Source organism: Physeter macrocephalus, unplaced genomic scaffold (genome assembly GCF_002837175.3).
Source record: "Physeter macrocephalus isolate SW-GA unplaced genomic scaffold, ASM283717v5 random_5, whole genome shotgun sequence".
Lineage (NCBI taxonomy): Eukaryota > Metazoa > Chordata > Mammalia > Artiodactyla > Physeteridae > Physeter > Physeter macrocephalus.
Genome location: NW_021145291.1, coordinates 242,541 through 266,124, shown reverse-complemented (window position 1 = coordinate 266,124; position 23,584 = coordinate 242,541). Strand labels below are relative to the sequence as shown.

Below are 23,584 nucleotides of genomic sequence, written 5' to 3'. Positions count from 1 at the left end.
TCATCATTTCAACTTTTTTGGAATTCTCAGCCTTGCATGCATCTCCCTTCTCCTTTCCCTGCCAAGTTTTGAGTCAGCTCTTTTTGGCAGAATGGTTACTGTCCTTGTAAAGTTTTTTAAGTCAATAAGGTCAGTGGCCTTTGGGCAGCTGGGGGAAGATGGATCCCTACCTCACACCTAACACCCAAAATAAATTCCTGATCCATCAAAGACTGAAACACACAAACAAATAAGACTATAAAATTACTAGAAGATTATCTCATTCTTTCTTTGAGTTTCTGGTGGCAGATGATCTGACACTCAGTGGCCTGTAAGAACCTGGGCTGCCAAGGAGCCCCAAGATTTCTGCTGAGACCTTCAATGGACAAATGATGTTATAGTGACATCTCTGTGTTTCCTCGACAATGATGGAAGCCCTTTTGTCTTCAGAGTCCTTAGATAATTTTCCTTTCACTATTCAATAAAGGTGATGAAAACCAAAAACTAAAAAAAAAATAAAATTACTAGAAGAAAACGTGAGAGAAATCATTTGTAATCTAGAAAGGGATAGTCTTCCTAAGGATGCCACAAAACCTAAAGGTCATAAAAGAAAAGATGAATAGATTTGACTAAACGAAAAAAAAAAGGAAAAGTCTGTACATGGCAAAAAAAACCCAAACAAATCTCACAATAAACAAAGTCAAATGACGATACTGGAAAAAAGATCTGCTGATTTTCTTATCAAAAGAGCTTCTATAAATTAATTAGACAAAGACCCCCCCCAACAACTTGCTAGAAAAATGGGCCAAGGCTCCAGACTGATCACTGAAAAATTCAAATGACTCCTAAACAGATGAAGAAGAGACATACAACTTTGTTCACAAAGAAATGCAATTTAAAACTAAAATGAGAAACTGATTTCCACTTCTCAGATTAGCAAGGATCAACAAGGATCCTAGCCCTGTGCATGGGCAGAGGGAGGGGACCTTCCTGCTGGAGGGAGAGGGTGGAAGCAGCTGGACGGTGTCCCCAGACCACAGCTCACACTCCCACAGACCCATACCCAGGACCCATAGACACATACTCAGGAATAATTACAGGGAGACACCCTTGTGTGGGAGCCAAATTAGCATCTCATTGCTTCTGTGTACTCTCAACAAATCTTGGAAAAACTATGCACCCTCTTTATACACTTTGAAGTCTTCATATCCATTTTTTCATCCTAAGTTTAAGTTATTGCAAAGAACATGACTTTTGGCATATGACAGATAATGAATTTTATTTTATTTATTATTTTTTTAAATTAACTTTATTTTTACTTATTTATTTTTGGCTGCGTTGGGTCTTCGCTGCTGTGTGCGGGCTTTCTTTAGTTGCCGCGAGCAGGGGCTACTCTTCGTTGTGGTGCATGGGCTTCTCGTTGTGGTGGCTTCTCTTGTTGCGGAGCACAGGCTCTAGGCGCCTGGGCTTCAGTAGTTGTGGCACTTCAGTAGTTGAAGCCACTGCCATGAGAAGCCCGCGCACTACAACAAAGAGTAGACCCGCTCGCCACAACTAGAGAAAGCCCGCACACAGCAACAAAGGCCCAACACAGCTAAAAATAAATAAATAAATAAATAAAATTTTTTAAAAGACACAATGTGTCAAATTTTATGGAACACAACTAAAGTAGTGCTTAGAGGGAAATTTATATTTAAGTGCTTATATTAAGAAAAGAAGAAAGATTGAAAAAGCAATAATCTAAGATTCTATCTAACTAAAAAAAGAGCAAGTTAAACACAAAGTAAATAGAAAAAAATAATAAGGATAAGAGTGGAAATCAACGAAATAGGAAACAGAAAAATAAGAGGAAAATAACACAGCTAAAAAGTGATTCTTTGAAACATACTTTGATAAACCACTAGCAGGATTAGTAATCAAGAATAAAGAAAAAAGCAAAGATAAATTACCACTATCAGGAATGACAGAGGAGACATCACTAGAGATGCTACAAATATTAAAAGGATACCAAAGGAACATGATGCACAACTTTATCCCAATAAATTCAACAACTTATATGAAATGACATATATCTTGACAAACATAATTTATGGAAATTGACACAAGAAGGAACAGAAAATCTGAAGAGTCCTATAACTACTACAGAAATTGTATCAGTTATTACAAATCTTCCCTTAAAAAAAACTACAAGCCAAGCTGGACATTTATATCAAATATTTAAGGAAGAAATAATTCCAATTTTACACAAAACGTTATAGAAAATAGAAAATGAGGGAACATTCTCTCAATTGTTTTATGAGGTCAGCCAAACCGTGATATTAAAACCTGAGAAAAACATTACAAGAAAAAAAATAACAGAATATATCACTCATGACTACAGATACAAAAATCTTTTGGAAAATATTAGCAAATCAAAGTCAGCAATATATTAAAAGGGTAATACACCATGACCAAGTGGGGTTTATACAAGAATATAAGATTGGTTTAATATTCTTTAAGAAAAAAATCGATAATTTTAACTCATGATAGTAGTAGAATTATGGTAGCCGACCTCCAAGATGGCCCCCAACAATCCCTGTCTCCTGGTACTTACACCTCTGTGGAGTCCCTTCCCACAGTGTACCAGGGTTGGTCTGTACGATCAACAGAATGTGATCAGAAGTGGTAGTATGTCAATTCCAAAATTACATTATAAAGACACTGCTTCTTCAGTCTCGGTCACTTTCACTTTTGGATTACTCGCTTTGAGGGAAGCCAGCTGCTAGGTCTCGGGTAGCCCTAAGGAGAGGTCCATGTGGAAAGCAACTGAGTCAACAGCCAGTGAAGAACTGAGATCTTCTACCAGCAACTAGGTGAGTGAGTCACCTTGGAAGCAGATCCTCCAGTGCCAGGTGAGCCTTCATTCTGAGAGACTCTGAGACAAAGCCACTCAACTTAGCCACTCCTAAATTCCTAATTCTCAGGAACTGTGTGAGGTAACAAATGTTTATTTACTATCACACGAAAAAGTACTCAGTATTACCGTTCCTCAGGAAAAAAGCAAATGAGTTGCCATTTTACACCAACTGTAATAGCTAAAATTAACTGTGAAAACATTAAATATTGGCAAGGATGCAGAGTAACTGGAACCACTTTGTAAAACTCTTTGGTAGTTTCTTATAAGATTAACACACCTTTACCATATAACTCAGAAATTTTACTCCGATGTATTGAACCAAGAGAAATAAAAGCATATGTCTACATAAAGACTTGTACAAGAGTGTTCACAGCAGTTTTACTTGTAATAACCAGAAAAACTGGAAACCCAAATGATTAAGAGAATGGATAAGCAAAGTGTAGGATATTCATATATGTATTGGAATAAAAGAAAAGAATATGCACTAAAAGCAATAAAAGAAATGAACCACTGATACATGCAGCAACAAGGAAATATCTCAAAAGCATCTTGTGAACAAAAGCTAGACATAAGGTTCATACTACACGATTCCATTTATACGAAGTTTAACAACAGGTAAAACTAATCTATAGTGAGAGAAGTCATACAGGATGACAGAACAGGAAAGGAAGGAACTTCTCCCAGGGTGATGGAAATGTTTTATATCTTGAATGCTGGTTATACGGGAATATGCATTTGTTAATACTCATTAAACTACAGATCTTTATTAAACTTTAGTATTATACTGTATAGATATTGTACTTCAATAAATAATATGCAAAAAATAAAATATTAACAACTAAACGTAAGAGGAGGAGTTTGGGGGCCAGTAGGCTTGATTTCTTATTCAGTGTTGCCTCGGGGAACTTGCTGGTCTCCGGGCTATTTCCCCACTCATAAAACCAGGACAAGCATATAAACTCCCTAATAAGGTGGTTGATATAATTTGTTGAGATCACAGAAAGCATAATAAATGAAAACTATTGCCATCAGTTACGAAATTACTATTCAGAGTAAACACAGCTTGGAGGTGGTCCCCGTGCTGGCTGCCCTTTCCTGGATGGGCTCCAGCCAGTTGAAAGCTGGCCCCAGCAGTGCTCCAGGTGTTAACAGACTTGCGCTGCGACACGCAGGGCGGGAGCCTCCTCTGGTGAACCTGGTCCCGTCCTCCACGACTGCCCGGAGACAGCAGTGATGTGCAGCGCAACAGTCCCCAGGGGAAACACGATTGGTTCTGTCTCTCAAGCATCTCAGGGAATCCCATCTCCCGCACTCTGGGTCCAGAGGATTTTGCAGGGGTTAACCCAGTCCCTCAGACTGACCAGTCAGAGCGCTGCATTCCCGGCCCATAGTGACCGGCTCGGGGATGGGGATGTGACCCAGGCTAGACCACTGAGATTCACCCTGGGAAGAAGGACCTCTCTGTGCCCTGGAGTCACTAGGCAGGTGACGAATACTTTCAAATGTGAGCTCCATGAGAGGAGCATCTTTTGTGTTGTTAGTCATACCTCCTAGAATAGTTCCTAGCAGACAGCAGGCACCAAATAAAGATTTGTTGAATGAGTCAATTATACAGCCGCTTAGTGGACTGAAGCAAGTCCTTGTCCCAGAAAATAATCCCACTTCTACATCCTGCCCAGATCTGGAGACTCTGTACAACTTAACTTAGTACAGAAGGCATCTGTGGGGATTTAAGAGGCACAAGGGTATAGATGATCTTATCTGCAAAGTGGAAATAGAGACACAGATGTAGAGAACAAATGTATGGATAGACCAAGGGGGAATGGGGGGTGGGGTGAATTGGGAGATGGGAATTGACATAAATACACTATCGATATTATGTATAAAATAGATAACTCATGAGAACCTACTGTACAGCACAGGGAACTACACTCAATGCTCTGCGGTGACCTAAATGGGAAGGAAATCCAAAAAAGAGGGGATCTATGTATACATATAGCTGATTCACTTTGCTGTAGAGCAGAAACAAACACAACATTGTAAAGCGACTATACTCCAATAAATAAATAAATAAATAAACATCCAGTATAAATTAAAAAAAAAAAAAGAAAAAAGAGGCACAAGGGAAGCAGCTAACGAGGCTAAGAGCTTAGTGCGCTCTAGAGTCGGGTGTTCCTGGATTCAAGTTCTGGCCCTGCTACTTACATGCTGTGGGAGCTCGGGGAAGCTTCTCAACCTCTCTGCACCCCCACTTCCTCCTGTTCAAAATGGGGATCATAATCCCTGGCTGGCAGGGATGTTGGTGCATTCAAGGCTTGTACATGAATTAACGGTCTAGTGGGAGATGCAGCATGGCTGCCTGCAGAGACAGGGAATGGGGCTGAGCACGGTGAGTGCAAAGTGAAACCAGACCATCTGGTCCTAGCTCTACCACTCAGCAGCTGTGTGCCCTCAGGCAGGTTACCTAACAGCTCTGCTCAGTTTCTTCATCTGTTTAAGTATGTTAGTGATGGCAATCTACCTCACGGGGTGTGGGGAGAATAAATTAATATACAGAAAGACTACAACAACCTTAGTGCTCATTACTATTAATACTAGTTATATCATTCTGTACGGTCTTATTAACTCCATCCTCTCCTGCCATTAGTCTAGAAGTTATATTCATTCACCACCCTGCCCTCCCATATAGCAAGGGATGGTATGTAACTAAATTCTGGCCTATTAGCAGTGAGGGGAGTCCCCTGGGGGCTTCTGGGAGAATATTTTTCTCCTTGAAGAGCTTTCTCTCATTTCCCTAGACCCCCCACCCCACATATAAACATGTGCGCGCAGACACACACACACACACACACACACACACACACACACACACACACGCTCACTTTCTCCCTTTGGACACTGCAGTATAGAGGTACGATGCCTGGCGCTCCAGCAGCCTCTTTGAGGCCTTGAGGGGAGTTACTGCCTGAACACCAAGATGGTAGAGACAGAAAGAGTCCTCAGGTCCCTAATAACATCACCAAGCCACCAAACAACCAACCACAAAGCCACCTTCCTCCACCAACAATAAACATCCCTTAGACTTAAGATTTGGTTAAGATTTATTGGCTGGGTTTTCGATTAATCACAGATGAGCACAAACTGATTTGTGTCTTGTTCTTTCTTTCACAATAAGCATATATTACTTTCGTAAATTTAGTTAAGTTCCCCCAAAAAACTTCAGAGGAAAAAACCCCTAAAACCCCAAAATAAAATTAAAATTTGATTCAATTTTAAAAAGAAAAGAGATAGGGCTTCCCTGGTGGCACAGTGGTTGAGAGTCCGCCTGCCGATGCAGGGGACACGGGTTCGTGCCCCGGTCCGGGAAGATACCACGTGCTGCGGAGCGGCTAGGCCCGTGAGCCATGGCCGCTGAGCCAGCGCGTCCGGAGCCTGTGCTCCGCAACGGGAGAGGCCACAACAGTGACAGGCCCGCGTACTGCAAAAAAAAAAAAAAAAAAAAAAGGGATAAAATGGCAACACACGCAGCACAGAATTCAGCACACACTAGGCCTTCAGTAGAAGGTAGCTGCTGTGGCTGTGTGCTCATCAAAGGCAGGACCGAGGTGGGTCTGGAAGCCGGAAGATCACTGAGGAAAGAGAGGGAGTGGGGGGCTCTGAAGAAATCACCAGCGATGTGGAGGCTTAGGGGTCTGAGGTGGGGTCAGCTGGAGCCGGGGCAGCAGAAACAAAGGAGGAACCAAGAAGTAAGAAACAAGGGGTAAGACCCTAGTTAGAGACAGAAGCACACATCCTGGGAGGCCGAGAACACTGGGGTAGACCAAGGAGTCTCAAGGACAGGTGAACAAAGAAGGGTGAACAAGGTGTTTCTCTGGAGCATAGGAAGAAAATATCAACTTCCGCTTATGTTTGGTTTGAAGAAAGAGAAGAGAAGGGAAAGAAGAGGAAGAGGAGAAAGGAAGGAGAGGAGGAAAATAAGGAGAAGAAATTAAGCTTTACTAGGCATACAGAGACACACCCAGATGCACTACAGAGAAGCCCCCTAGTGCCCCTAAGCCGCAGGTGCCAGCACCCTCAGGCGCTGGACCTAAAGGCTAAAGGACTGACACGGGCACCCTCTCCTGTCCATTCAGCGCACTGCAGCCTGGGCAAATTGATTCCCGGGGACATCCTCAGGCTGCAAATCAAGTCCTCACACCAGGGCTTCTTAAAAGTCCTGCTCAGAAACCAAGGACTGAAGATTTAACAAGGCCAGCACGGGAAAATTCCAACAAACGCCTCTGCATCTGAAGGGTGGGAATGAAAGCTGAGCAGGGGCATTAAATTCAGCTGACGGCACACTTCTCTCATTCAGTCTGTACCTCAGTTAGGACTTTGCCAGCTCTGACAGCCAGCCGTGCACAAAGAATGTCAAAACGACTCTCAAAGATGGTTACACTGAGAGTTTCCAAATGCATTAACAATGCCTGTATAAGAAAATATTTTTAGTGAGAGCAAAAATATTTGGAGGGCTATGAATACATAAAATAAACATTTTATTATTAAAATATTAATTTCCAAAAAAAATTAATTTCATCCCTTCCAGTTTTTGAATGTTTTTAAATGCACATAATATATTCACAGTAATATATGTCAGTACTATTCATGACCCCTAAATAACTACGTATACACATTCATATCACACACACACACACAGACACACACACACACACACACACACACACATTCATACTAGGGGAGAATCGTCAGAATGTTTCCTTAATAGGAGAGCATAATAAAACTTCTGGAGGTCACCAACAGCAGCCCGCTGTCACGTAACATAACTGATGTGCTGCTCTGGAGATTATAAATAGACTCCAGGGAAGTGGTTTTCAAGCGCTCATGCACAAGCGGATCCTGTCTGGAAAATACTGAAAATAAAAATGGGGACTTCCCTGGTGGTCCAGTGGTTAAGAATCCGCCTTCCAATGCAGGGGACACGGGTTCTATTCCTGGTCAGGGAACTAAGATCCCGCACGCCGTGGGACAACTAAGCCCACGCACTCTGGAGCCCGCACACCACAACTAGAGAGAAGCCCGTGCACCCCAATGAAGACCCCGCGTGCCACAACTAAGACCCAACACAGCCGAATAAATTAAAAAAAAAAAAGTCCCTGACTTCCCTGGCGGTCCAGTGGTTAAGACTCCATGCTCCCAACGCCGGGGGCACGGGTTCGACCCCTGGTTGGGGAAGATCCTTCATGTTGCGTGGCTCAGCCAAAAAAATAAAAAATAGATAAAAAAAATAAAGTGTCCAGCCCTTCCTTCCCCAGGTGGATCCAATCAGGATCCTGGGCAGCTGAGGGGAGCAGGCCACAAAGCTCACATTTTTCCCTTCAGGGCATCTACCTTTTAGCTCACCAATCCTCTTAGCAGCTATATTTAGTCTGGTGTTTCTTTAGTTCTGTTGAGCTCTGAACTTCAATTGTTGTTATCTGTCACTTCTCCAAGTTCTATTTAGCTCTTTTTCCAACTTCCTGGTGATTTCTGATTGTACTCATTCGTGTTTTTATATCTGTCCTATTTTATCCTTTTCATATATAAACAGAGCTATTTTATATCCGTATCTGATCATTCCCACATCCACAATGTTTGCGGGTCTTGACCTGCCATATTTTGTGTCTGCTGACTCTCGATCATGGTGCCTGCTTCTCTGTACGGCACGTAATTTTTTTATCATGAGCTCATATGTACCGGAACTCTACCTGAAGGAATTCTCCAAGGCCCAGGCAGAGGGTGGGGCTCCTCCAGGGAGGGTTTATGTTTGTCCTGGCCAGGTACTTAGGGGCACACAGATCCGGGTTCATTCTCAGCCTACTGTTTCCAGGACCTTTCAAAGAGTATAATTTAAGCCTCAAACCCACGTGAGGGACAGTCAATTCTCAGAGGAAAACTTTTTCAATCTCTACCTAGATGTAAGGCTGTGTGCCTTTGCAGGATGGGATTTTTTTTGGTTCACACTTCCCCTGAGGGGTACCTTCCCCAGGACCTGGCTGTTCACAAGGTGGTCCTCTGTCCAACTTTCCCAAAGCAGAGCCTCTGTCCCCAAGGCCATGCGAATCTGTCAATGTCCCCAGACAATCAGGAGGCTTCAGTGCTCCCTCCCCTCCTTGGCTCTTTGCTCTTGCTTTCTCCTTGCTCTGGGAGGAGTCCCTTTTCTTCACTGCAGGTTCAACCATTCATTTCAAAGGATGCTTTAAATAGTTTAGGAAGCACTAGGTCATAGGAGGCTCTCTACTCAGCCACACTGCCCTCTCTCTCTTTGACTTTCTCACTTTTCTCTACTCCAATCCCAGCTTCTGACCAGACAAACAAAATAATTGCCCCGTGCTAGTTAGAAATGTTCACGGGAGAGCCCAGACCCTTCTGCTTGTGGCAAGCCTGTGAGGTCTGACTGAGGAAGAGGGACCAACGCCACCTAGAGGCCTGAAGTACTGACTGCTTGGCTGCAACAGGCCACCTGAGAAGGAATGCACTAGAAAGTTTAGTATTAAGATGATGATGATGATGGGGCTTCCCTGGTGGCGCAGTGGTTGAGAGTCCGCCTGCTGATGCAGGGGACACGGGTTCGAGCCGTGGTCCAGGTAGATCCCACATGCCGCGGAGCTCCTAAGCCCGTGCACCACAACCACTGCAACCACTGAGCCTGCGCTCTAGAGCCCGCAAGCCACAACTACTGGAGCCCAAGTGCCACAGCTACCGAGGCCCGCGCGCCCAGAGCCCGTGCTCCGCAACAATAGAAGCCACCGCAATCAGAAGCCCACACGCCACAACAAAGAGTAGCCCCTGCTCGCCGCAACTAGAGAAAGCCTGCACACAGCAACAAAGACCCAATGCAGCCAAAAATAAATAAATAAATTAAAAAAAAAAACAAAACTGCCCCGGGGCCACATAGAAAATGGCAGAACTTGGATTAACACGTAGGCAGCTCAGCTCCAGAGGCCCGGTTCTGGACCACTCCGCCCGACTGAGTAACTGAGTTCACTTTAAGGCACTGAACTTAGAACGTGCCAGGCCTGCGCTGAGGGTATTCACGCACGCAACAGATCCTCCCATCAGACCTATGAGGTGAGTGGTATACTGAGCAGAGTAGGAAACCGAGGTACAGAAAGGCGGCTTGCGCGGGACGCACAGCAAATGGCAAGGCAGAAAGCTGGGTGCAGGCAGCCTTTATCTGGCAGCAGGGTTTTCAGCCTCTGGACAGTAATGCCCACATATGCTAAGAACAGATTATCACAGCCAGCACTAACGACCAGATACACTTGCTCTGGGCCAGGCCTTGATATCCACTGGCTCTTGGATCTCCACAAGAATCCTGGGAGGTGAGTTCTATCATCACCCTCATTTGATGAACATGGATTTGGAGTCTCGGAGAGGTCAAGCTGCTTGCCCAAAGTCATACAGCTCATTAGTGGCTCCAAGATGCCAAGCCAAGAGAGTCTACTCTGTGGCAAACTGCCTTTGGTGACTGTCTGCATCACGCCCTGCGCGGTCCCCTCTCACACTCACTCTGGTCTGTGCCAGAGCTGCCTGGACTGATAGCGTGTGCTGGAAGTGATGCTGTGTGGATCCAGGCCCTGCCCTTAAATGGCCTGCAGCTTCTGCTTCTTCCCTCATGGAAATCTAGCTCCTGCGGGCCCGGAGTGACCATGAGAGGCGAGACCACGTGGAGAACGGAGGTCCTGAGACAACACGGAGACGGAGAGAAGGAACTGGCCATTCCAAGATCCCAGTAGAGCCTCCTGATGACTCCAGGCCCAGACGCCCTCTGACTGAACCCCCTGAGAGACTACCAAGCACGACTGGCAGAGGAACTGCCCAGCTAGCCCAGTCAAGCCACGAAACTGTGAGAGAAAAATGAAACGGTCCCTGTGTAAAGTCCTGAAACTGTAGGTCAGATTGCTTTGTAGCAAAGAAAACTGAAACCAACTCCAAAGCCAAAACTTGTAAGAATGACCACAGAGCTAAACTCTTCTGAAAAAATTATCCCAGCAGCCTGAATGAATTGTGTGGCATATTAGTTTCCTATTGCTTCTGTAATAAATGACCACAAATGCAGTGGCTTAAAACAACACACAGTTATTCTCTACAGTTCCAGAGGTCAGGAGTCCAAAACGGTTCTCGCTAGGCTAAACTCTAGATGTCAGCAGGCGAGAGTTCCTTTCTGGAGGCTCTAGGGGAGAATTTGTTTCCTTGCCTTTTCCAGCTTCTAGAGGCCGCCTGCATTCCTGAGCTCACGGTCCCTTCTCTATCTTCAAGGCCAGCAGGGTAGCATCTTCAAATCGGTCCCTTTCCTGTCTCCCTCTTTCACCTATAAGGACCCTTGTGATTACACTGGGCCCACCTGCATAATCCAGGCTACTCTCCCAATCACCAAATACCTGAGTCAATCACATCTGTAATGTCCCCTTTGTTGTGTAAGGCAACACATTCAACAGGTTCCTGGGATTAAGATGTGGGCATCTTTGGGGGGGCCATTATTCTGCCTACCAGAGTAGCAAACTGGAAAAATGACCAGTGTTCTCCAAAGGAATACGCGGAAACCAACTGGAATTTTCCCACTGCCCAGAGACCTCCCACAGTTCCCCTGGCAGCATCAGCAGTGCACTTTGCATGAGTGGCCCCAACCTTCCTGGCATCACCAACCTCTTTTATTTTCTCTCCCCCAGAAATCTTCGTTGAAAAAGATCTTTGTCTCCCCAACACAGTGCATCATCGATGATTTATGCTTCTTGCATTTACTGTTCTTTCTCAGGCAGAAACACCTACCCCTTCGGCCCCTATTGTGAGGAGACCGACAGCTAGGCCTACCCTACTGTGTCAAAAGAACCTTAGCCAGGGACTTCCCTGGTGGCACAGTGGTTAAGAATCCGCCTGCCAATGCAGGAGACATGGGTTCGAGCCCTGGTCCGGGAAGATCCCACATGCTGCAGAGGAACACAACTACTGAGCCTGCGCTCTAGAGCCCACGAGCCACAACTACTGATCCCACGTGCCACAACTACCGAAGCCCGCGTGCCTAGAGCCCGTGCTCCACAACAAGAGAAGCCACCGCAATGAGAAGCCCGCGCACCACAACGAAGAGCAGCCCCCGCTCGCCGCAACTAGAGAAAGCCCGCGCGCAGCAACAAAGACCCAACGCAACCAAAAATAAAATAAAATTTTTTAAATAAATAAATTAATTAAAAATAAAAAGTGTGAATGTGAGAAGTCAGGGCATACCAACGTCGAAAAGCATCTCCAACCAAACCTGTCCCCCACTGAGCTCCTGGTACTTTCCGTCCAGCCTGCCCCTCCTCCAGTCTGCCTGTCACACCCAATCCACAGGAAATCCTGCCGCCACTACCTTTCAAACAAATCTACTGCTTATTCATTACTAAGGGGAAAAGGAAAGGTTCTTTTAGCAGTGACCACCTTAACCAAGGGATCCAAGTTACCGCCACAAATGACGGAACAAACAGACATCAGGAGCCCCCTGAGGTGATGTCCTTAGGTGTTCTGTGGTGTTCCTGCCAAATATGCTCAACATGAATCAAATCAGAGGAAGCAATCAGAAAACCCCAGATTGCGGGACACTATGGGACAACTGGCTTGGACCCTTTCCAATGTCAATGTCACAAAAAACAAGAAAGGGCAAGGATACTGTTACAGAGGAGGGTCAGCAAACTTTTTCTGTTACGGGCTACAGAGCAAATATTTTAGATCTGTGGGCCATAGAAACCCAACTCTGCATCCACAGACGATGTAAAACGAATGGGCAGGGCCGTGTTCCAATAAAACTTTATTTACAAAGACAGGCAGTGAGCCAGATTGCCCAGCCTGCTGCAGATTAAAGGACACTAAAGAGGCATGATTATCACATGCAGTGCATGATCCTTGAGCTGACCCTAGGTTAAAAATAATAATAATAAACAGCTAAAAGGACATTTTGTGGACCAGAATATGAGCTATATATTAAATATAAGCTGTAAATTAAACAATATTGTCATCAATATTATTGTTATCAATGTTAAATTTCTCAGGTGTGACATTGGTTCTGTGTCATATAGAATGCCTTTGTTCTTAGAAGATACAGGCTGAAGTATTTAGGAGTTTAGAAGCACGTCCAAAACTTATTTTCAAATTGTTCAGAAAAAAAAAAGATTGTGTGTATACATTCATACACGCATACATATATGGTGGTGAAGACAAAGCTAATCTGCTGAAGACTAATAAGAGATGAACTAGGTGTTGAAGGGCGTATACCTGATGACCATACCATTCTTTCTTTCAACTTTTCTCAGGGTTTGAAATTTTAAAAAGAAGTCGCTGGGGAAAAAATTGTCTCTGGGATCTGACCCCTCCTCCTCACTCACCTCCCACCTGGATACTGTAGCCATGTCTTCCCTGCATCCACGCTCACCCTATGATTGCTAAAAGGATCCTATTAAAATCGAACTCAGATCCCATCCCTCCTCTGCTCAGACCCTCCAGTGAGTCCCATCCACTCAGGGTAAAGCCAAAGCGTTGTGGTGGCCCACAGGCCCTGCACGATCTGCCCCCTTCCCACCACCTTCTCAGCCCTCAGTCTCCACTCAGTCTCACTGTTCAGCCACACTGGCTTCCTTGATGTTCGTCAAACATGCCAGGCGCACACTCACCTCAGGGTCTTCGCACCTGTGGCAACTTTGGGCTAGAAAGCTCCTCCCCCAGATGCCCGCACTGCTTGCCCCCTCCTCTCCTCATATTTTCAGTGAGGTCCCCTGGTAATCCTATCTAAACTTCACAATTGTCCCCCAAATACTCCTCCTTCTGCATCCCTGAGGTTTTCTCCAGAGCAATTAGCGCTATCTAATATACTTTACATTTTAACTGTTTTCTTTATTGTCTGGCTTCCCCCCACGCCGAGAACGCAAGGTCCCCTGAAGACAAAATTATTTACTTTTTCTTCTCAGCTGTACCCATCACATCTACACAACAGCCACAACTCAGTGCCGTGCACTGACCTAACAGTTTACATCCATTACTCCTCACAACAACACGATGAGGTAAGTATTATTTATAGCATAAATGCATATGTAGCATATACACAAAACAGGAATAATAACAATGTCTACCTCATAATAATTGGTAAGGATTTAATGCTGTGACGTTCTCAGCAGACTGCCTGGCACAAAGGGAGTGCCCATTAAATGCCACTATTATATAATACTCACTGTACAGAGGACGAAACGGAAGCTCAGAGGGGTTAGTGACCTGCCCAAAATCACCTGGCTGAGAAGGGGGCGGGGGTGTGTGTGCCAGATTGGAACCCATGTCAGTCTGACTCAAGCAGCCACTTTCTAAACCACAACGCTGAGACACAGCACAGTGCTTGGGAGAAAGACAGTGGGAGGAAACGGGAACCAGCTCTGGGAATCCAGAATGCAGGATTTAAGTCCTGCCTCTGGCACTAACTCCACGTGTGACCTCAGCAATTCCCCTCTGCTCTCAAGGCTTCAGCTTTCTCTTCTATAAACTGGGGGAAGTCATTTCCCCTCCCTGACATGGGGACAAAAGAGAGTGTGAGGGTCAAATGAGAGAGCTTATATGAAAGCACTTCAGTAACTGCAATCCAGCACTTCTCCGTTCTAAGATCTGCAACTCTGGCAGAGGACCAACCAAACACCAAAAGACCAAGAATTCCAAGCCCTGGAAAGCAAATTTTAAGCATCCAAACTTATAAGGAAAAAAAGTGTGCTCCCTGTAACCGTCTGGCCTTTGCGCATGCTCCTCCCTCTCCCTCAACATCATTCCCGTCCCCGTGTTGTCTGGTGAGACTCTCCTTACCCTTCAGTTCCCAGCCCAGAGGTCTCCTCTGCCAGGAAGCCCTCCCTGAACCCCATGTCAGGTCAGGCGTCCAGTGGGCTCCCCCATGCAATCTCTGCCCACTCTGGATCGTCACCTTGAAGGATGGGTCTGTCCTCACCCGACTGTGAGTTCCTTGGGGGCAGAGACTGGGGCTAGCTTGATTCCTGCTGTTTCACCATCACTGCCCAGCACAAGGCCAGGTACAAAGCAGATGCTCAGTAAACACTAACTAAACGAAGTAACAGATGGATTACTGGTGGTTCCCTGACCCAGCAAATTACGTTAAATTTCCATACTTTGTGCTCCCATAGGCCCATAGCACATAGATCGTCTTTTGACAGTAGCTCATATTTTGAATGTTTACTATGCCCTTCAGATCTCAGCTCAGGCAGCCCTCGTCTAGACAGCCTTCCTGACCCCACGCCCCCAGGTCAGGAGGTCTTTCTGAGCTCTGGAGTTCACACCGTCCTGACCACTCTCGGGTGACAACGATGGGTCATAAATGTGTCTCCCAGCCAAGAAAAAGCCAGCACGGTCTGTCTACTGAATGAATGGACGAACAAATACGGAGTATGAGTGGATTAATGAATAGATGGACAAATGTTCACTCTAGCTAAAATTACTCCTTTTGCCAGATTCCCAGGTCACGCACCCAGACCCCAGACTTCGCCCCGAGCCACGCCTCTACCCAGGCCTATTTCCCGAAGTACAACTGGGGCAAACCAATGCCCTAAACGGATGATATATAAGCACCTCTCAACTCCCAGGACAGGAGGGAAACTGAGGCACGAGGTGGAGTCTTCAGAGCGAACCCTCCCAGGGACAGTCTGGCAAACGACCCCGTTTGGTCAAATGACCGGAGCTCCGGTCTCCCCCGGCTCCTCTCAGCCCTGGAATGCCCCGCCCAAATCACTCCCATTCCCCATATTATTGGTCCGTCTAGACGTCAGTCTCCACGCGCTCTTTTCCTCTATTAGCTAGTATTCCCAACTCGAGCGCGGTCGCCCTACCCCGCCCTTAACCCCATGCCCTTTCTTACTATTGGGCTACCCGCATGCCCCTCTCCCAGGGACCCTCCCTACTGGCTGAAAGACTTTGCCGGTTCGGGCTGTGATTGGTCGTGAACAGAAGTCTATCTCCTGAGCAACCACCTGAAAGGGGTTAGAGAATGGGAAGGTTGGAGGGACGTGGGGTCAGACTCACGCTGAGCTGGCGGGAGGCAGATATAGGTCTTGAAGAACTCGCTTCGGCGGGCGGCCTCCTTAATGCGGTTGGCAAGCGGCTTGCTGACCTGCCGGATGCCCAGGTATAGCAGCTTCGCCATAGGGAACGCGCCCACCACCATCTTCGCGGTTGCAAGGGGCACGCGCAACCCTGCTGACTGGGAGGGGCGCCTCCGATCTCTCCCTCCTCCCCCGCCCTCTCGTCGCCGTGCGTGCCTACGTACGTGCGTACGCCTCTTTGGGAACTGCAGGGGCGCTCCGTGACGACACCACGTCAACGCTGACGCTCCGACGTCCGTTCCGATGAATATGCAAATATGCGGCGAAAGTAAGTCTGTCAGAGTGGTGCCGTTAAACGGCTCCTCGCGGAGCGTGCGTGGGTTCCCACGCCCGCTTCGGCTGACGTCACCGCCCTCCGTGACGTCACATACCTGGGTGGCTTCTCCAAAGGAGGAGTCTTAATTAGTCCTAATTAGGGCTAACGAGTCCCAAATGCACCTTCCGCCCACAGTTTAGAGCTCTCACTGGGCGTAAGAAACTGTCCAGGTAGTCATACAGACCTGGATTGGGATCCCAGCTCCACTGTTTACTTGCTGTGTGTGGCGAGTGACTTAACCTCTCTGGGCATCAGTATTCCCATCTACAAAATGGGAATCATAAGAACACTTACACCTTGGGACTTTCCTGGTGGTGCAGTGGTTAAGAATCTGCTTGCCAATGCAGGGGATACGGGTTCAAGCCCTGATCTGGGAAGATCCCACATGCCGCGGAGCAGCTAAGCCCGTGCGCCACAACTACTGAGCCTGCGCCCTAGACCCTGCGAGCCACAACTACTGAGCCCGTGTGCCACAACTACTGAAGCTCGCGCACTCTAGGGCCCATGCTCCACAAGAGAAGGCACCGCAATGAGAAACCTGGCGCCGCACGGAAGAGTGGCCCTGCTCACCGCAAGTGGAGAAAGCCCCTGCACAGCAACGAAGACCCACCACAGCCAAAAATAAATAAATAAATAAATAAATAAATTCACCAAAAAAAAAGAACACTTACCTTATTGGGTTGTTGTAAGCCTTGCATGCAAATTTTGAATATAAAAACATAGTGAACTGTGTTAAGAGCTTAGAATGGTGCCAATCACCCAATAAACAGCCCTTATTACTGTACAGGTATTAGGATTATTATTGCTAACTCCAGCACGAGGGTGCATTTCATCTCCAGAAGCAGCTAATCCAACCATTTCCCAAGTAACTGACAAACTGAGACCCATAGAGGGGCCAGGAGAGTGGCACAAGTTCCCTCAGCCAGCAGAGGTTGATAGCCCAGCATCTTGGCTAATAAACTATACCGTTCTCAAGCAGCCCCACTTCCTCCATTGGGGGGTGAGGGTCCCTAGGGAGCTGGCTCAGGAAGGAGTTAAGGACGTGTCCCAGACTGTCATCCCTTACCCAGCAGGGAGCAAAATCATATAAACAAGGTCAAGAAGAGGTTGAGAGAAATTTCTGGATGGTGGAGTGCTGATGGGTAATTGAGAGATTCTCGAAGAGGCAGAGGGAGATGGGAAGTGCAAGGAACAGAGAAGCTGTGTACAGGAGGAAACATTCAGGACACAGAGTTGGGGGATCCAGGGCTTTACTTGGCATCCTCTCGGACTCCCTGAGTGTCCTTTGTCACTTCCCTGGCCCTGATGGACTTCCATTTCTCCATCTGTAATAATGATGATACTGACATGTGTGAACCCCAATATTCTAAATTACTAAGAATGCCAAGACTCCATAAGAACAACTTCTCCCCAGGATCCTTTCTGGGCTTAAGATGTTAAGGAGGTTGGGACCATTCAAGGTCCATCATCCACTAGGGAGCCCCCCCCCCCATTTTACTGACTGACCAACTGGAGCCAGAGGATGACAAGGATTTATCCAGAGTTCCAGAGGTAATCAAGATGGAACTGAGGCTGGGGTTTCTTGAGTCCCAGCCCAGAGTCTTCTCCTGATCTCTGGGGGTGTTAGCCTGGGGCCCAAGGACCTACTTGGGGTCGGGGGGGGGCACTGAGGTTCCACATGATGGGTTTAGGAAGCTTCCAAACTTGTACATGACTTTTTTGTGTATAATTCACTATTGTTTCCTCAGCTCCTAGAACAATGTTTGGCACATAGTAGGTGCTCAATAAATATTTATTGAATGAATGGGAATGAGCATTTGGTGGAGGGGTAGTGTGCAGGCTTTCATCTGATTCGCTGAGGGGACTGTGTTCAGAAAGCTTCTGTTCCCCTACATCTCCATCCCAGTAGCTTTATAGCAGTGAGACAGGGTGGGAAAACTACCAGCCCCCCTTCCCCACCCAGATCCCAGGCCTCCCTCTTTTCTCTTCCCCACAACACCAAAGACCCAACTTCCTGCATCTCAGTGACCCACCCCTCCTCCTGCAAAACCATTTTCCTCATTAAGTTCATTTTTTTTCTCACTCCCCTCCTCCCTCCTCTTTCTTTCTCTGAGAAGGGTTTCCAGGAACCTCTTCTGGGAACTTCTGGGGCAATGGTGTATTTGTGCCTGTGTGTGTGTGTGTGTGTGTGTGTGTGTGTGTGTGTGTTTGTGTGTAGGGAGATCTTCACATCTCATCAGGAGCCTGGAGCCTGTTACACACCCATGGGGAGGAAGGGAGGGAGGTGGCCTGTCAGAAGGGGAGAGGTCTGTCCAGCGCTGTGTGTTTCCTCCTGCTCTCCAGCCTAGTTCTAGAAGGACAGCCATTCCTGGTTGACCACTGAGGGCCAGGGGAGGGAGGGGAACACCATCAGCCAGGACAGCAGCCTTGGCCACTCTGGGGCATGGGAACAGAGGCAGAGACAGGGAGGGGAGAGGGAGCCCAGGATGGCCCCAGCGTTGACTCACTGGCTGTGTGACCCTGGGCTAATCACTTGGCCTCTTCGGTGACGGCCTTTGAGTAGGGCCTGGGATCCCAGAGGTCCTTCCAGTTCAGGTCCCCTGGTCACCCTTTTCCCAGGATGGGCAAGGGGCTTGAGTTACACAATCCCATAGGCCCTTGTGCTTCTTCCATCATCAAATTCCTTCAAGATAAATCCCAAAGCTGACACCGATCCTTCCCCACTCCACCACCACCCACCCCCGACCCCAGTCCAGCCATCAGCATCTCCTGCCTGGGCTCCTGGCTTCTGCCCTTACTTCCCATACTCTGTTCCCTACTCAGCAGCCAGGGAATCCTGTTAACATTTAAGCCAAATCCCAATCCTTCTCTGCTAAGAGCCCCTCTGTAGCTCCCATTTCTCTTGGAATAAAAGGCAAAGTCCTCATGTGGATTCACAAAGCTCGATAATATGGGCCCCTGTCCCTGGCCGGTCTCAATTCCATTCCTCACATTCTCCCGCCCTCGGTTCCCGCCACACCGCTGTGTGTACTTGCTGGCCCTCAAATGCAGGCAGTCTCTTACTCCAGGTTTTGCACTTGCTGTTCCCTCGGGCTGCCGTGCTGTTCCATCTGACCCCTTTCCTCCTTCAGGTACTTTCTCAAATGCCCCCTTCCCCGTGAGCCCTCCCCGACCTCCTTATCTAGATCAGACTCCACATCTGTCCCCTCAGCTTTATTTTTCCCCATTACCCTTATCGATTCCAAATGTTATGTTTATCTTTATTCGTTTACTGTGAGGTCCGTGAGGGCGGGGCCTGGGCTGTCTTGGTTACCGTTTTGTCCCCAGCCACCGGCCAGCACAGGGCTGGGCAGAGAGTAGGTATAAACTAATCTCCCTTGAATGAATGAATAAATACCCTTCTCTTGTCCCCAGCCCCCTTCCCAAGCCTGCCCTGCTCCCTCCTCCTCCTCCTCAATCCTGACCTGGAGAATGCTGTTTATCTTGAAACTCTGAAATGCTCTGTCCTGCTCGCTCTCTCCCCTGTATGACCGGGGGCTTCCCAAAGGCAAAAGTGACCACTCAGCGCTCGGCGAATTTCTTCTTCCACCTTCCCCATGAGTCACAGACTTTTACCCCCTTGTTGAAAGTAATCCTAACTTTTTTGTCTTTACCTCCTGGAAAGTTAATCTACTGGTCCCCTCCTCTAGGAAGCCCTCTCTGACCCCCAGACTGGGTCTGATGCCTTCTTGGGTTCCCCCAGCCCCTGGGCTCCCCGTCTGAGCCCTGCCCACTCTGGGTCATCACTATCCAGGGACAGATCTGTCTCCCCCAGTGGAGTGAGAGCCATGAGGGCAGGGCCAGCGCTGTCATTTGTCACCGCTGGGTCACGAGCACCACCCAGCGCAGGGCTAGGCACAGGTCTACTGAATTGTTAGGGGGTGATGGTGGAGGACGATGGTTGACCAGTGACACATCAACCTCACTATTTTCCTATTTTCTTACATGCTTATGGAAATTAACACAGCCTAATTTGCATACAATTTGCATACACCGGACCAAGAGGGAAGGGAGGGTGGGATTAGTATGGAGGAGTGGGGGCTCTGCACGACACGAGGTTCACTGTGCCGGCAGCAGCATCTTCAGCTGCACCTGGTCCCTCTGGGAGGGCTGAGCGGCCACCCAGCTGGCTGCCATGGCCTTGGCCATGCCGTTCCTCTTGGAAGTGAGCGGGGTCTCCAGGGTGAGTGAGACGTTGGCCATCTCCTGGGGTTTGTCACTGGCCAGAAAGCGGAGCAGGTTGTGCAGGGCCTTGGCCACGTGACTGCGGGCGCCCTCGTTGACGAGGCAGTAGAGGATGGGGTCAGCCACACAGTTGAGGCTGGTGAAGGCCAGTGAGCTGTGGTACGCCGAGAAGACACGTTCCTCGAAGCCACAGTCCCAGGGGTGGCGCAGGTAGACGGCGCTGCGGGAGAGCAGGAGTACATGGTAGGGCGCGAAGCAGACCAGCACGATGGCAATGAGGCTGAGGGCCAGCCTCTTGATCTTGGCCTTCTCCTGGCGCTCGGTGGACACGCTGCCCCGCACAGCCCGCAGGATGCCGCGGTAGGAGAGCAGCATGAGGGCCCACGGGAAGAGGAAGCCCACGAAGACCCGGTAGAGGTTCATCCAGGCCACCCAGCCCTCCATGGGGAACTTCTCGAAGCAGAAGGTGTGGTTGTAACGGTCGCGGAAGAGCTCATCATGGAACAGGGGCGCCGAGTTGGCTCCCAGCTCCGTGGCCCAGACCACGGAGCTCACGGCCACGGCCGTCTTGACACGGCGCAGGCGGGTGAACCGCAGCGGGTGGGCCACGGCCAGGTAGCGGTCCACGGAGATGCAGCAGAGGAAGGCGATGCTGATGTAGATGTTGGTATAAAAGATGAACCCGAAGAGCTTGCAGGAGCTGGGGCCGTGGATCCAGTTGTCGTGGTGCAGGAAGTAGTCCACCCACAGCGGCAGCGTGCAGATGTACAGCAGGTCGGCGATACTGAGGTTCATCAGGTACACACCCAGCTCGTTGTGTTGCCGCACCTGGCGGTAGGCGGCCCACAGGGCCAGGCAGTTGGTGGGCAGTCCCACGCCAATGACAAAGATGTAGAGGGAGGGCGGGAAGAGGTGGTCCACGAGGGAGTCCACGTGGCAGCCCTCCCACGTGCGGTTGCCCATCCTCGGCACTGAGGCTTTCGAGATGCTTCCCCTGGCCCACGGGGGCTGTGGGGCCATGGGTGGCGGGAGGCCATCAGGCCCCCTGAGCCCCCTCCTCGGAGGCTCAGGGGAACATGGTGGCAGGCAGTCCACAGCGAAGAGATGAGGCTGACCACGAATCGTGGGCCAGGCTGGGCAGGGAAGAATAGAGCTCGAGAGGGAAAAGTTGGAGGAGGGATAGAATTACGACAAGAGGGAGGTTGGGGGGATGGCAGGATTAACAAAGATCTTTGTCAAGGAGGTTTTATGAACCCAATCAGAGCATAAATGGAGGAGTATTGGGGTCACACAGAATTGACTGAGGGGGCTGTTTATAGAGGAGATGAAGGCATCAGTGGGCAGTGGTGAGAAAGAGAGATTTGCGGAGGATGTAGAAAGTAAGCGTGGCCATGCTGAAGTAACGGTGGGGTGGAAATGTATGGGATAGTGTTGAGATAGGATAGTCTACAGTTAGGGAGTGTTGAAAAGACCAGGCAAGCTGCATGGGGGTGCTAGCATTTCCTAGGACCCCAGTAAGAAATAAGGAAATAAGTAAGGTAAACAGTGAGGAGAAGATTACGGAAAAGGAGGTGTCCTGTGAGGGAAGAAAGAGAGGAAGGGCTTGGTCTGGAGAATGCGGGAAGGGTTTTTAAGAAACAGGAAGGAGGTGAGAAAGGGCTAGATCAGAGCAGGGTTACTAATACAGGGAATTTAAAGGGGACAAGGACGGGGCTCCAGCTTCGTCCTGGTGGGAGCTGAGCAGTTGAGATGAGGTGGCCCCGCCTCACAGTTCAAAGCTGATTTTGCAGCACCTGTGGGGAGAGAAGACTGCAGTAAGAGGAGTCATGGACCACCCCCTTTTCCCCACACCCCTTTTGCCCTGACTCCAGTGGGATGCAGAGGGTGGGGACCCTAACGATGCCTAATTGAGCCTCACTCTAAGCAACGGATCTCTGAAAACACAGATTTGAGATGCCAGATATATTTTTTCCCTAACAGATGTTAGAATAAAGATCCAACTTAGATTTTAAAACTTTCTTCCAGAAACCATGTAAAACTTGCACAAGTATCATATCATGCTGTGGGAAATGGAGAACTAGTCTCACCTATCATGGTATAGACAGGGAGACTGGGCCCAGAGAGGCTGCGTCTCTCCCCTCAAGGATGCACAGCAAGGCAGTGGCGGAACCGGGCTAGAACCAGCCCTCCTGCTCCTAACCCAGGGCACCCCATTTTTTACTATAATGATGACGGTGGTGATAATAACAGCTAAAGTTTATTAAGTCCTACTACATAGCAGACCCTGTCTTAAGCACTTTTATGGGTATGAATTTTAAAATTTCAAGAATCCTATGAGGAATAGGGTTATTCCCCCAGTTCGACAAACTGAGGCACAGAGAAGTTCAGAGACCTGTCCAAGGTCCTGATAGCGGGAGAGGGGAAATCTCGGCTTTCTCCAGCCTGCAACCCCTTTCTCCAGCCTGCACTTCTGTCTTATTCTGCACTTTTGTCCAGAATAACTGGACAAAAGAGGGCCCTGGGCTGACAGCCCAGGGGAGCACAGCTGCAGGCGGCTGGGGGGGTGGCGGGGCGGGGAAGGGCTGAGAGGAGCATCTGTGGACTCTGTTGAGGTCGGGAGCAAGGGGGAGCCCTGGGGGCAGTGCCAGCAGGTCCCCTCCCTCAGAGACTGCCCCCTTCATTGTCTCTTCCCACTCCCCTCCGACTTTCCCGAGTGAGAGTCTTGGGCCTCACCCTCCTGGTCCTGCGGAGACCTTTAAGGACAGGGCAAAGGACAATCGTGGACCAAGCCCCAGACCACTGTCAGCCCCCAGAGAGGTGGGGAGCGAAGTCCCGAATTAGAGGCACCTTCAGAAGCCATTCCATCCAAGGATTTGCATCAGTTTAGTTTTTAGGCTGTGAAACCACTTTTTAAAAAAAGGGGGGCTTCCCTGGTGGCGCAGTGGTTGAGAGTCCGCCTGCCGATGCAGGGGACGCGGGTTTGTGCCCCGGTCCGGGAGGATCCCACATGCCGCGGAG

General features: G+C 48.5%; 2 protein-coding genes across 8 annotated transcripts in view; both read right to left on the bottom strand.

The window, feature by feature from the left end:
• OPA3 (outer mitochondrial membrane lipid metabolism regulator OPA3) overlaps positions 1–16,222 on the bottom strand; it is a 41,207-nt gene extending 24,985 nt beyond the window's left edge. The window contains exon 1 of one of the 2 annotated variants that reach the window (XR_003678021.2): positions 15,947–16,035. Coding sequence is in view for 1 of the 2 variants with exons in the window: in XM_007102704.4 (XP_007102766.2) it covers positions 15,947–16,088 (142 nt within the window). In the remaining variant the exon portion in view is untranslated. Of the gene's footprint in view, positions 1–15,946 lie in introns of both variants that reach the window. The other variant, XM_007102704.4, reaches the window with a different exon arrangement.
• Positions 16,223–20,309: 4,087 nt separating this feature from the next.
• The window catches only part of GPR4 (G protein-coupled receptor 4), a 16,925-nt gene continuing 13,650 nt past the window's right edge, over positions 20,310–23,584 (bottom strand). For 5 of the 6 annotated variants that reach the window (XM_028483088.2, XM_028483085.2, XM_024132651.3 and 2 more), the window contains one exon: positions 20,310–22,359. In XM_028483088.2, coding sequence (XP_028338889.1) covers positions 20,441–21,586 — 1,146 coding nt within the window. In that variant the 5' untranslated portion in view covers positions 21,587–22,359 and the 3' untranslated portion in view covers positions 20,310–20,440. Of the gene's footprint in view, positions 22,360–23,413; positions 23,461–23,584 lie in introns of those variants that run through there. The other variant, XM_028483089.2, reaches the window with a different exon arrangement.